General features: G+C 40.0%; 1 protein-coding gene across 3 annotated transcripts; it reads right to left on the reverse strand.

Annotated features, from left to right (window-relative positions):
- Positions 1 to 2,051: 2,051 nt before the first annotated feature.
- ssrp1a (structure specific recognition protein 1a) lies at positions 2,052 to 12,583 on the reverse strand. Of its 3 annotated transcripts, XM_025062914.1 has the most exons (19): positions 12,470 to 12,583; positions 11,510 to 11,589; positions 10,790 to 10,975; positions 7,613 to 7,718; positions 7,309 to 7,502; positions 7,119 to 7,219; positions 6,844 to 6,973; positions 6,602 to 6,705; positions 6,282 to 6,410; positions 5,981 to 6,202; positions 5,605 to 5,677; positions 5,469 to 5,474; positions 3,916 to 4,048; positions 3,773 to 3,818; positions 3,546 to 3,678; positions 3,282 to 3,449; positions 3,063 to 3,160; positions 2,788 to 2,963; positions 2,052 to 2,520 (listed from the first exon to the last, which is right to left on the reverse strand). In XM_025062914.1, the coding sequence occupies exons 2-19, from the start codon at positions 11,561 to 11,563 to the stop codon at positions 2,444 to 2,446; spliced, it is 2,136 nt and encodes a 711-aa protein (XP_024918682.1). In that variant the 5' UTR covers positions 11,564 to 11,589; positions 12,470 to 12,583; the 3' UTR covers positions 2,052 to 2,443. The 3 variants fall into 3 exon arrangements, with proteins under 3 accessions (XP_024918682.1, XP_024918683.1, XP_024918684.1); XM_025062915.1 differs by lacking the exon at positions 5,469 to 5,474 and having other exon boundaries at positions 12,470 to 12,582; XM_025062916.1 differs by lacking the exon at positions 12,470 to 12,583 and having other exon boundaries at positions 2,052 to 2,518; positions 2,792 to 2,963; positions 11,510 to 11,563.
- Between the last annotated feature and the right edge of the window lie 919 nt (positions 12,584 to 13,502).

Below are 13,502 nucleotides of genomic sequence, written 5' to 3' on the forward strand. Positions count from 1 at the left end.
TTAAGTGGGTCCATTAGGTTTGTGGTCTATTAACGGTAACCTAAGACAAAAGAAGCACACATAAACACACGTGCGGGTTTGGACGCTGAGACGGGCACACAGGCTTTCAGACTGTAAAGTTGATCATGAAGACATTCCTGTGATAGTGTGAGGACGATACAAGTACAAACACAAGAGGCTTCTGCGTCAGATTAGAGAAGCAGACAGGCACGGTGAGGGCGATAACGCTGGTCGTCAGATGGATTTCTCTGTGTAAGGAGAAACCACAGTGAAAGGGATCCTTGTGCCACAGGAAGAGATCTATGTAAACACATTCACAGTGGCATCCTCCTCAGCTGGCTACATTTACACGGGGTCTCAACATCAGAAAAGTACGATGGCGTGAACATTTGGAAGACAAACAGCGTGAGCACAAAAAAATCCAGGCAGAAGACCAAAATGAACAGACTCAGAAAGTGTTTCTGTCCACAGTCATGACCCCACGAAACACAGCTGGGATATACGTATAATCACTATATCAACTGTACTGCATATACTGTACAACAGAGTTTCCCAACCCATTCTGAGCCAGGGCACATTGTACATGCACAAAAAAGTATATGTTATAAAATATAAATAACTTAGCATCAATTTATTCACAATAGACTTACACAGTGAATCCTGGGCCTGTTTAGATGAACACAACACTGACATATTCACAGGAACTGAAGAAAGGAACGTGCCAAGATCTCTTCTTCTCTTATTTTGTTTGTTTTATAGCCATCAGCTGCCACCTAGTGGAAGAGTATTTCATTGTTGTGTCTGTCACATTGACAATCAAAGACCAATTATTTGCAGTAAATAAAACCAAAGTGGATCATCTTATTCTTAGGCATTGCAGTGATAAACATTAGCTGAATTAATTTTGTTTTACGTTACTGGCTGAAAAAAAATGGAACCATACAGTATTTCTGCAGTTTGGGAAAAAAAAAAATTCTGATTGTATTTCGTTCTCTAAGGCCTGTAAACGTGTGGCTTAAACTCATTTTAAACATTTGTTTTAATCAACCCATCACTGGGAAACTGTTTCTTAATTTATGCTTACTGCGAAAATTCATCCTAATAACTCTGATCCTCTGACCTTTGCTGTGGAGACAGTAGCTATTCTGAGAGGACAGAAAGCCTCATAATTTGATAAAGATACTGTTGTGTCACTGTCAGGTTAATCATCTTACTGCATGCCGGTGTGGACAGGAAGTTTTAAAATGAGTCCTGGCTGCAGCTTTATGCTCAAATTGACTTAAATTACTTCGGAAAAATGGTTACTGTAAAAAATAAAACATGAGGGGTCATCATTAGGACATCCAGTTAGTGTTTGTGGAGGAGGAAGAACAGGAAGAGCACCTTCTCCTCTAAACCCATGCCATCCATGAGTGGTCTTTGGCTCTTAAAAACCACCTTGTTCAAACCACACTGTATCAGCCTCTTTACAAACTGCCATGTACTTAGGCCTTTTCCCTCTTATCTAAAACCACTGTCTCTCCAACATTCACCAGCGTCGCCGTCTAACTTCCTCTGATAACACACAAACTGCCTGGTTAAATGGGCATGATGTGCACGTGAATCCCATGGGAATTTCCAGAATAAGGATACAGAGCCGTTACTGAACTATAAAATGCCAGGGTTTTGGATGTATCAAATAAATGACAGGATTAAGTTCATTGTTGACTCTGAATAGACCACAGTTGTGAATGTGTGTGTAAATGGCTGCTGTTGTGATAGACTGGTGAATTGTTTACTCCGTCCTCCTCCAAAAGTAACTAGGTTCGGCTCCATCTCCACTCACCCTGACATGGACATTAGGAGTCAAATAAATTTGGACAATCAAAAATCTTTTGTTATAAATTGTTACCATGATGAAAACAGTCTAAATACATTAACAGTTTGTAGACAGATGCTGTTTATGAACCTGATTTTGTGGCTTAGAAAAAAACAACTGAAAACAACTTTTTTCCCCACACATTTTTTGACAGTGAAAACAAATAATGGTTGAAAACAAAGTCAGCAGAGACTTTTTATCAAAAATGATTTAATTCATTTATTTCAACATGACATGAGAAAACAAACATATAAATGCAGTTCAATCTCTACACCAGGATGATTAAGATTTAGACTGAAAATCCAGAAACTAACGAGTCCTACACAGTGCTATCAACCTAAAGCGACCATCGTGAAGGTGGCGACCAAAACATTCAGTGACTTGATCAGCCTCCGCTCGTGACGTCACTGTGGAAACACACACTTGATGTTTCAGATATCCCAACGTACATGACAAAAAGTCCAAGTTAAAAAAAAAAATTCTCAGATGAGCTTTTCCTCCTCGTCAGTTTGTTTGTCTGGCGTCAACAAAGGTGTAACTGCTTGGTCCTTGGTTTGTGTGTATTGAGAGTTTGAGTGTGTCAGTTTAGTCTGACTCTGGCTCTGAGCTGGCTGGGGTGGACATCGCCTCCTCCTCTTCCTCCTCCTCTTCTTCTGACTCCTAAAAAAAAAAAAGACATTCAATCAGAGACTGAAACTTTCACACTGTTGATTTTATTTTACTTTAAACATTTTTTTTTAGAAATTTTAACTTCCTGCGACAGTGAAAAAGAGCTTTACTTTCCCTGGCTATTCTCTTCAGTTCGGTAAAACATTTTATATTTTATTATACACTAATTAAAAAAAAACAAACAAACAATGTATGGACTCAGTGTAAACAACATTAGTCTGGATCCTGCAGCAGGATGTTAGAGAATAAAACCTTAAAATTCACCTTCTTCTTCTTCTTGGACTTGCTCTTGCGGTCGGAGTCTGAAGAACTCTCACTGGTCTCGATGAACTCTTTGCTCTTGAAGCTGTCGTTGCCTCCGCCTCTGTCTCTATCCTTGTCTCCACCGGACGACTTCCTCTTTGTCTCCTTTTTCACTGCAGATTTCTTATTGTCCCTGAAGAAACGGGAGGTGAAACAAAGGATCGAACGCTTTTCGCATTTAAACAAAGACGACGAGAAATAAATAAATTAAACAGGATATTTTGGTTCTCACTTCTTGGAACTGGACGTGGCTCCACCTCCACTCTCCTTGTACTCCTTCTTCGCCAGGTCGTACTGCTTCTTAGCCTCTCCTGCCTTTGCTTCCCACACCTACAGAGATAATAGAGAGTAAGGAAAAAAAACCTCCAAACTCCTGCAAATAGCACGGCATCTATATCTACAGCAGACATAAAGTAAAATGATAAAAACATTTTCATTCCTAAAGTCTCACCTCCTTGTCATCTTTTCCCAGTTCCCTCCACATTTCTCCAGCCCTCTTGGAAATCCCTGTGATGGAGATTCCAGGATTCTCTGACCTGATGCGTTCACGATTGGAGTTCAACCACAGCATGTAGGCACTCATTGGCCTCTTGGGGCCGCCAGTGTCTTTCTGCTTCTTCTGTTCAGATAGAACAAGGGAAAAGCCAATCAAGTGTAAGTGGTCTGATTTAAAAAAAACAAAAACCCCCAAAACTCCACCCTTATATCATCTTACCTCTTTCCGTGGTTTCCTTTCTTTTCTCTCCTTCACCACTTTAACCTTTTTGGCCTTTTTCTTTTTGGCACCCTCATCTTCACTGCCCTCTCCTTCCTCACTGCTGCTGCTGGCTGAGGCATTGCTGTCGTATCTAAAAGCAGAAGAAAAAGGGTGGAAACTTCTTTTAATTTTTTTTTCTTCACCAAGCATACTTTGGACAGACAGGTTTTGAGAGTGCTTCTCACTCTTCTGCAATGTCATCTTCCTCTTCTCCAGGGTTGAACGACTCGTCTAAAGTTAAATACAACAGAAAAGACCACAAATTAAAACTGATCTTCTAACACCGACCAAGATTCACCACCGGAGCAGTGAAAAGAGGCTTTCTCACCGCTTTCGCCGTCAGACTCGTCACTGTCGTTGCCCTCCTCTCTGATCTTGCCCTCGGCCTTCATCCTCTCCAGGTAGGCGTCGTGCTTGTCTTCGTCGGAGTCGCTGTATTCGTCGATCTTACCCTTCATGCCCTGGAAACACACTGCACTGTCAACGAAACGGCAGCCACGAAACTCCAGAGACTGAAGAGTCGACATTTCCTCAACGTAGACTTTGATTTGTAATCGCCACAAGTTAAAAAGGATCAACACGACATGCATCTGCCCCCGAATCACAAAGCAAACAGGTGCGTGTCACAGAATCCTGAGTCTGTTTCATACGACCAACTGTACGTCTTATTCCAGTCAAACAGTCGGTTGGTCCATCCAAGTGGAGACTAAACTGAACTCATGAGCTTTTCTAACCCTGTCATCTTTTAACAATTGCCCGACCTAACAAAAATGTATACATAAAAAAAAAATTATTACTACACTTGGTAAAAATGGCAAAAATTTCTGAACTGTTATTGAAATAATAAACAAATTATAAAGAAGAGTTTGTGATTTGTAGACGCAGTGTTTCCTGATCTCATCTGCGCTCAACAATTTGTGTCTGACTCTAAAACACTAAAAGAGAACGATGGTGAGACTCGTCCACCGTCTGTGACCTGCTCTGCTGATCCTGTCGTCACAGATGGCCTGCGACTGCGTTGACAGTGAGCGCGTGCTCTGGCCGTGATGTCAGAGAAACCACTCGTGTTCATCAAGAGAATGCACTCTGGGTAATGCAATCAGCATTGTCCGTGTCGGGCCGCGGTGGTGTTGACAGCTGAGTGAAGTGTTAGCACTCACCAGAACCAGAAGCCCCCAGGCCGCACATTAGTCAGCACAATGCAAACAGACCAGCACACGGTTCAATTATCAGTCACATACTCCAAAACCCCCACTGACCCACGATTAGTGATCAATCAGCCCAGACTGGTCTGTGTTGATACAGAGGGATGTCCTGCTTCAGTGAACTGATGTCAATCACCAACAGGGACCAGGTCCAATCACAGATTAAATTTTGGTTTAAGGGAATTTTTTTTCATTTTCATTTGGGAAAATAAGAAATTTTGACATTTTTTGTATTCTTATTTTTAAATACATATAGATACATAAATATATATTACAGCTAAGATCTATTCAATTTATTTTTTTTACATAATTGTCATTTATTTTTTAGATAAACAAATTTTATTTTTTCATTTTAAATAAATTGTTTACACGGAAGAAAGATAGAAATGACGTATCTCTATCTATGACTCGCACTGCAGATCCAAAACTTTAAATTGGGGTCAGGACATCCCTTATTAGTTAGATCATTAGACCATAACCAGATCATTGGACGCAATTTTTAAGAAGACAAACACACATCAGCAGAACACCATGCAGGCAGAAAAAGAGAGAGAGAGAGAGAGAGAGAGAGAGCAAGAGAAACAGAGAGAACGAGAGAAAGAAAGAAAGAGAGAGAGAGAGAGAACTCCACGTCAAAAATCATGTGTCTAATCCACACCCATGACCCAATACCCACCTTCTTCTACGGGGTAAAAGGACATACAGACACAGGAGAAGGGCAACAACTGTCAATATGTGTGAATCTGTGGATGTCAATGAGAGGTGAAATGTCTTAACACAGGGGAGAGAGAGAATGAAAAGAAAAGTGTTACCTCTTTGAAACCTCGGTTCTTAATGTTGAGCTTCTTGGCGTTGACAAAGTCAAACAGTTTTCCATATTCCTCTCTGAAGGAAAGAAGACAGAGTATGTGAGGGTGAAAAAAAATAAAAAATAAAAATGCAGCGCTAACCGCTACTTGATGAATCCACTTTGAAAACTCATGGTTACACAGTAAATTGTACCAAATGTCCTGTGCTATGTAATTAACAGCAAAGTCAGGCTGCCAAAACACCCCTTAAGTCTGTCCAATTGGTTTCAAATTTTAAATTTTTAAGTAACAGACTGGCAAATGTCAAGAACTTTGGTTACAGGAAGTGGAGAGAGACGCCAACTCAGCACAAGTCTGCTTAGAAAACAGCTCTCCTCACCTCTCAATGCTGCTGAAGGTGTACTGATTCCCCTGTTTGGTCTCGATCTCAAAGTCAAAAGAACGCGTCGTGGTGGTGCCTCTGGCGAAGTTGACACAGGAGATCTCCTCGAACCGTAGGTGCACAGGAGGCTTGTGGACATAGATGAAGCCTCGCTCCAGCGGATAGAGGAGGCCGGAGGAGGCTTTGTAGGAGCAAGTGATGCACTGAGTCCCGGAGTGACTGTAGGAAATATGAAGTACGTTAAAAAGAGATTAGGTCAAATAAATTGTCAGCTATCGTTTCAGTTAAAGGTGCTCACCCCTGGAAGTTTCCAGGCACAGTGATCTTGCGGTTGACCAGTGCCTTCATCACCCTGCTGACCATCTCATACAGTGAACCTGACATGTTTTTACTGAGTTTGCCTTCAAAACGACGTTCCACGTCCTCCCTGATAAAAGAGGAGAATGGACAGGATTAGTTTCTGATTTTTTTTGTTTAAGTATTTGTGATGAAAATGCCATGAAATCACGGAAAGTTTGTTTTGCTACAGAAAAGTTTTCTACTTCAGCGCTTTGTCGACCTCTAGCGGGTCAATGCTGTCTGAGCATAAACTAAACGCGTCGGTGGGTCAGTGCTCACTCGCTCATGTTTAGCGTCAGGTTGATGTCCTCCTCTTTGGAGAAGAGAAGAATCAGGAAGTGATAACGTGTCTGACCCTGCTTGATGGGTGGATCCAGGCTGATCTGTTAATTCAACAACAAATACAAAGCTATTGTATTTTTTTATTTTAAAAAGTATGAAAACAACATTAGGAGAAATAGACTTGAATTTGGTTTAGACAGTGAATTAATTCAAAAATGAAACAATAAAAATCCTCTCACCACAAAGAACATCTGCCTCTGGTCCTTGTGTGGCAGCAGGAAGAGACGCAGGACGGGGGGGTAGGGAATCTTGTAGTCAAAGGTTTTACCGTGAAGGTGGAGGAAGGTCGGGTAGATGCGGATGTCGTATCTGTTGGAGAGATGTTGTGTTATTTAAAGGTCGACTTTCACGCGTAAGAAAGGATATAAATAAGGAAGTAGTAGAAGTGTTTTTTTTCTCCAAATCTCTTACCTTCCTCTGGGTGTTTTAAGTGTTTTTTTTCCAAATCTCTTACCTTCCTCTGGGTGTGAGACACTGCAGTTCTTTGAAGATACAAACAGCGTCTCCTGTGGCCTGGATGACATCGGCCTTGGACAACACATTCTGGGCGAATGCCTGCAGGGAAACATATTATTTAGCTTTAGAAAGGTAAAAAAAATAAAAACAACTAAATGGAGAAAGACTTGCTGGAGGTGAATCCTTACTTCTACAGGGTCTGATCGCTCGTCTGTCTGGTTCGGTGGGACGTAGAATCTGACCTCCATGAGCGACACCTCAGTGTCATCGTTCTGGTGGAACTCCAGAGTGACTTCATTCTTCCCCGTGGCACACTGGGACACGTTGGAGAGTGGGATCTCAAATGCACTATTGTCATTTACGTCGAACGATAACAGAGGCCCTGGGATGAGGAAGAGATTTTATTCATTTATTTGTCTTTTTTTTTTCCTCTTTCTCACTGTGTGAAATGAATTCACTTGCTGGAGTTGTTCTTATGCGTCATGTTCTGACCTGAGAACTTGGCTGTTCCCCAGTTCCAGCCTTTCACACACATGTCCTTCTCCGTCAGCTCCAGCTTATAGTTTGTCTTGAAAAATTCCGAGATCTTCTCAAAGTCCTGGTCGAGGACGGAGGGACGGGGACGAAATAGAATAGGGAAGGAAATAAAAGAAGAAGGAGGTCAGACTTGCCGTGTCAGTAAATGCACCGACACTGCCTGGGTCAAAGCTTAGCAAAACTCCCTGCGAGCGCGAGGGGATTGAGGGTTAATTAATCACTAGGCAATTACAACTACGCCTGCTGCTGCAGCCTCCTGGGAAGAGTGGAGGTGAATGTAATCCATCCTCCTGCTCCGTCCTCTGACTCTGACAATCAGACTGTTTATTTATCCTGCAGGCTCACTTACAACTGGAGAAAGGAGCCGTTCTCACACACAGTGACAAACACATGGTCAATCACACACACACACACTCAACACTCTTACACACACTGTTGTGGTGATGCCCAACATGTGGAAATGATTGCAGTGCATAAGTGTGTTTGAGAGACTTTGTGGGAAATAGGAGTTTACACACCTGGACATTTGACTTCACGTCAGGTTATTAAGGACAATTAGAGCAGCAGAATCCATATCTGTATATATGTATTTGTATGTGTGAGAGAAAAAGAGAGAGAGAGTTCACTAGTGTATTATCCTGGATTAAGGTATTATAGAAACAGGAGAACATGTGTGAGCAGATGTGTAACTGCAGGAAATCAGACTTGTGCAAAAAAGGCCCGATGGTGTCGACTGCATGTGTGCGCATGTACAGTATGTGTGCGTCCTGGAGTGTCCTCAGCAGGCACTCTATTCTGTGTGCCGTCTCTACATGTTCCTACGCTGCAGTTCGATATGTTTCTTCTCCCACTGTTGTCGTCTAATGTCATTAAAAGCGCCCATATCAGTCACATTTAATGAATGTGTAGAGTTTGATTAAAACACTGTTTTCTTTTCCGTGTGCAGCACAGTGCTGCAAGCAATTATACTTTTTCTCTTTTTACAACCAGTGATTATGTGTTGGTCATTTCTTCAACCAGTGATTAGTCTGTTGTTCAACAAAATGCACAAGGAAATGAAAAATCTGGTACCATTTTCCCACATTTTAAAATGATGTCTTAAAACACTGGTTTTGTGAAGAAAATATTTAGATATCGTCATAGGAACCGGAACAAAACTAAATTAAAAAGCAAACAAATCAAATGAACTTATTTACTAACATAATAAAGTTGATAAATTAGGACATTTTTCTTGTCGTTTTCTTGCAACAGTATTGGCTGTCATTTTATTTATTTTCATCTATTCTTTTCTATGACATGCAGTATGTCATTATGTCTTGTGTTGTTTAAACTGAAACACACGTTTGGGGGACAAACAGAGACAGAGACAATGTTTTCAATAATCAAATGACACCGAGAAACAATACTAGATTTATATACCACTCGATCAATAGATTGTAGCCGCGTTTACTCCAAGGAACTCAGAAGAAACTACACAGTTTGTTGATTACAACGTCTGCCGCTGCTTCCGCCACAGCACCACTGAGTTCCGTCTGTTCAGCGTTTGTCTGCTTCAGTTTCCTGATTCTGACAAACAGATGATGACCACACAGACATTTGGCTTCACTTTAAAGGACTCTTAATTATGTGTGTTGAAAAAGTGCAAGTAAGAGCATTACTTCATTGGCTAATGCCTAGCTGAGCCCAGAGAGCAAAGAGGAAGAGAAAGGTTACTGTAGCTGAATCTACTGTAAAAGGCAGATTTTTAAGAGTGTGTGACTGATTGATTTCTATGCACAGAAGAGAGAAAAACATCAACAGATCAAATGTCAACATTGGACAAGAGTACAAGAGGCGCTCTGATGACAAAGCCATCAACTATATTGACAAAGATCTCAAAACAACTACAAAACTGAAAAATGTGGTAATATTTTTTCTTCTGTAAAACAGTGTGTCCTGGGCTGTTCGATGACGGAAGATGATTGTAAATTAGATTCTTTGCTTACTGTGACCACCAACAGAATACAGAAGAACGTTTAGCCGCCAAATGTGGAAAAGTGCACGGAAAAATGTCTACAATCAAGCAAAACAATTCTAAAATGGAAACACTGGTCCCTTCAATGGAAACACAAAGCACAGTTCTTGTTCTGTTCCTAAATTCACCTCACTAGATTCTGTGCTGGAAACAAAATGTTGGTCTTTAAACCCATGTTCGACCTTGTTTGATTTCAGTGTTTCCTGTAGAAAAGAAAAAGCTGAGCTGTCATTAAAATGCAATATCAACAGCAGTTGTGTATATTTAAGACTTTAAATCAGTGGAAACAATGTCAAAAAAATTAGACTTTTCTACAACAGTAATAAATGACGGTGACATAACATTGTCCAACTGACTGAGCTTCAGCTTCTCGTTCGAAGATGCTGCAGAAGGAAGGATAATTGAACACTATGTATGCTGGGTTCAACAGCGACTACACCTCCAGCCAACTCTCGATTACTGACACTGGCTGTCTGATTATAAACAATGACATCACAGCCTGCACTGTGGGACAAGAGGATCCATCTCCACAGAAGAATTTGCTGATTAACCCCAGGAGACGTTGCCTCTCACAGCACAAAGTCCAGATTCTACCCACTCCAGTGGAGCAGTCCTTCACTGGTGTGCTGACATTCCCCATTCACTCAAAGCAGCGGCGATAAAACAACAAACATGACCACAATTTTTTTCCCTCGTCTGTCTTTGGAGCCAAATTGTTTCAATGGATTGATATAAACACTGACTCACTTGGGCCGATGATTACAATGTTTATGGAACACACATGCTCGTGCTGGTTTCCCTCATTAATCCCATTAGGAGCTTTGGGGAGAAGAGGCAGCTCATTCACATACTTTTGACAGAAACCCACACGCACGTACGTAAGTGGCGCCCTTTTCGCAAGATGGAAGCGTTTTTCGTGGAAATGTCAGATGTGGGGTGGAAGCGGTCGCTTTGCGTGTGTTTCACTGTGTGTCGTAAACATAGCGCTGAGGGGGAAAAACAGTCTGTAATATTCCACTGCTGCCTGACATTTCTACAGTTTTTACTGCAGAGCCACAAATTACCAGATTTTACAGAGCCTTCTTCTTTTCAGTTCGGAGAATGTGGAAAACACTCACCGTGTCTCTGAAGCCGTCATATTTGTAGACGTTTCCTGTGCTGGTGCCCAGTTTGATGCCGTGACCTAGACACACTCGTCTCCACTGGGCCAGGTTGAGGTCACCAGCAGAGATGCTGTCCACCTTTCCTGTTTTACTGCTTTTATAAACCACGTTCTGTTTGCTGAATCGCAGACGCCCATCATTCTGCAGCAGCAAAGAGAAACACAATCCGTTATAATGACATTACATTTTAAAACAGCACTATGGTCTGTACAGGTTCCAGTGTTTCTTGACTCTGACAAGATGTGTTATGACATTATACATTGCAATTCAATAGTGAGTATAATAATAAAAAAACTGGAAAGTTGACTATAAAATAGGCAAATCATAAACAAGCAAAGACACAGAGAGTTGCAGAAGTTAAATTATTGAATGTGGATTTTGTAATACATGGTCATGAATGTAATAGCTTTTTTAAAATATTCTTTATTAGCTCATTATTGCTAAGTTATTAAAATATGGATATTATATCAACATTAAAAATAATAATCACTATTAACTGTATTATTTGCTGCTGTACTCGAGTGAATTTTTGCATTTTGATTGCTGCAGTCGTATGGAACAAAAACTTCTTGTATGAACCATGCAGATTTTCAGGATATAAATCTGCCTGTTATTCGTATTGCTTTTTCTTTGTTACCTTATTATGTCAACTACAAAACACCGGAATATACAAACCCATGAGCCTTTAACCTCCTGGTATATTTCATTGAACTCCAGTGTGTCTCCCATTTTGGCTCCAGGCGACGACTGGTGATCTACAGTCAGACAGACAAAAGACAATACATTAAACTCTACAATTTTTAAATTTTAAAACTTTTCAAGTTAAGTTTTAAGATAAAAGGCATTTAAATATTATTTAATAAGAAGTACTACTTAACGCCATTATGATGTTCTTATTATTTAATTTCTTTTTGTTGCCAAATTAAATAACAATAAAGTAGTGCAGCTGTGCACGTAATTATCGAGGCAAACACGTAGTGAAGAAACATTGTGAACATATTAGACAAAGGATTTTGCAAAAAGCCTGGCTAGCTGCAGGGAAATGCATAACCAATTTGACATCGTGCATGGATTTAAAAAGTGAAACCAACGTGTTAAATTAATTTGACTCGTTTTCATAGCGCTAACGTATTTACAAAAATGCTTTTTTGTTAAAACTGTAAATAAAACTGTTGATCCGCTTTATAAAGACGCCAAACGACAAATTACGACTACTTAAAGTCATCTTTACAGTCATTATTTATTAATACGCGGCCAACGTCGACCTGAGCTCAAACAGGGAGGATTTATTTTCTGGTATTTATTAAAATCGATGAAGCGCCATTATGCATTGCTAAGCTAACGTGTTGTGAGTCGAATGCGTTTCTTTTATTGCACCATGTCTCGCTGTGTGATGTACAGAGCAATGCCCAACGAAAGTGCCGCCCTGCTCAGACACAGTGTACGTTAAATCGAACACTTCTCTCTCAACAAGGCCGGTGTATAAAACTAAAGCCATATTCAGAGTTAATTTTGTCAACAAAAGAAAACTAAATTAGATACATAAGCAACAACCCTGTAATAGAAGTTTTTAAGCTTTGACAAAAAGTTTCTGAATGGAAGATAAACAAACGAATAATAGTTTAAACGTCTTACTCAAAATGTGATGCTCAGCTTTGCCTGTTTCCCGCGTGTAGCATCCAGAGCTAGTGCTACGTCACAGGAAGTTGTCATTGATGTGTATTAACTTCCGCCAAGTCAGAACGTCTTTATTTATTTTGTTAAATCTACATATTTATAGACATACACGTAATGTTAGTGTAATAAATAAAACGCAGATTTGTTATTTACCCTTATTTGAAATTGTACTGTTGATTTTTAGGTGACTTCTGAGTCTGAGTTGGGCAAAAATGGGTGCAGGGATCAGTATTTGCCACTAGATGTCACGCAATGTGTTTCAGCAACGTATTGTGCCGCAGAATGCGTTTGAATGACGTTTCAACGTCACGATCGTATTGAACGTAAAGAACACAGTTACGTAAGGGGATTCGCACTAGAAGTATAATATATAAGTGATAAATCCGCACAATAGATATTAATATTTCAATTTATATTATTTTGCATCGATCTAACTGTAGAGATGTGTCTGCATTAAATAATTGTAAATAAAATCACCCTCATTTGAAGTTGAGACAGTAGCATAATTTAAAGCCATATCCACATCAATGGCTTAAAAACACAATGTGGAATTAAAACATTTAGAAGCAAAACGAACGGATTCCATTGATAACATAGGGGAAAACTCTTTCTCAATTAAATATTTTATTAAATTGCTCACGTAGCACCTTCTTGTTTATTTTTGTTTATTTTAATCTATCATCAATTTAATTGATTGATGTGATTTGTTTCTTTGTTTATTTATTTCATACATTTCTTTCTTTCATACTTTCGTCCTATAATTCGTCCTCTCTCCTTTTCTTTTTCATTTTCCGTTCGTCTTGTCTTTTCTTTTTTTTCCTTTTCATTATTTTTTTTTCTTAAGCAAGCGGAGTTCACCCAATAACATCCCAATAGTGGTACACTTCTGTGGAAATTATGATTGACAGCTGAAGGTGAAAAGAGAAGATTAACTATAATCCCTTGTCAATTAAAAAACAGTGGAATGAGGGCAGAGGAAAGAAACACCACA

Source organism: Cynoglossus semilaevis, chromosome 15 (assembly GCF_000523025.1).
Source record: "Cynoglossus semilaevis isolate Cse_v1.0 chromosome 15, Cse_v1.0, whole genome shotgun sequence".
In the NCBI taxonomy this organism is placed as follows: Eukaryota; Metazoa; Chordata; class Actinopteri; order Pleuronectiformes; family Cynoglossidae; genus Cynoglossus; species Cynoglossus semilaevis.

Excerpts from the sequence above, each read along its gene's own strand:
- ssrp1a (XM_025062914.1), bottom strand. The coding sequence starts at position 11,563 with ATGGGAGACACACTGGAGTTCAATGAAATATACCAGGAGGTTAAAGGC. Across the intron at positions 6,411-6,601 it reads CTGACGCTAAACATGAGCGA|GGAGGACGTGGAACGTCGTT; the intron begins GTGAGCACTGAC and ends CTCTTTTATCAG. Across the intron at positions 6,203-6,281 it reads GTGCCTGGAAACTTCCAGGG|TCACTCCGGGACTCAGTGCA; the intron begins GTGAGCACCTTT and ends TATTTCCTACAG.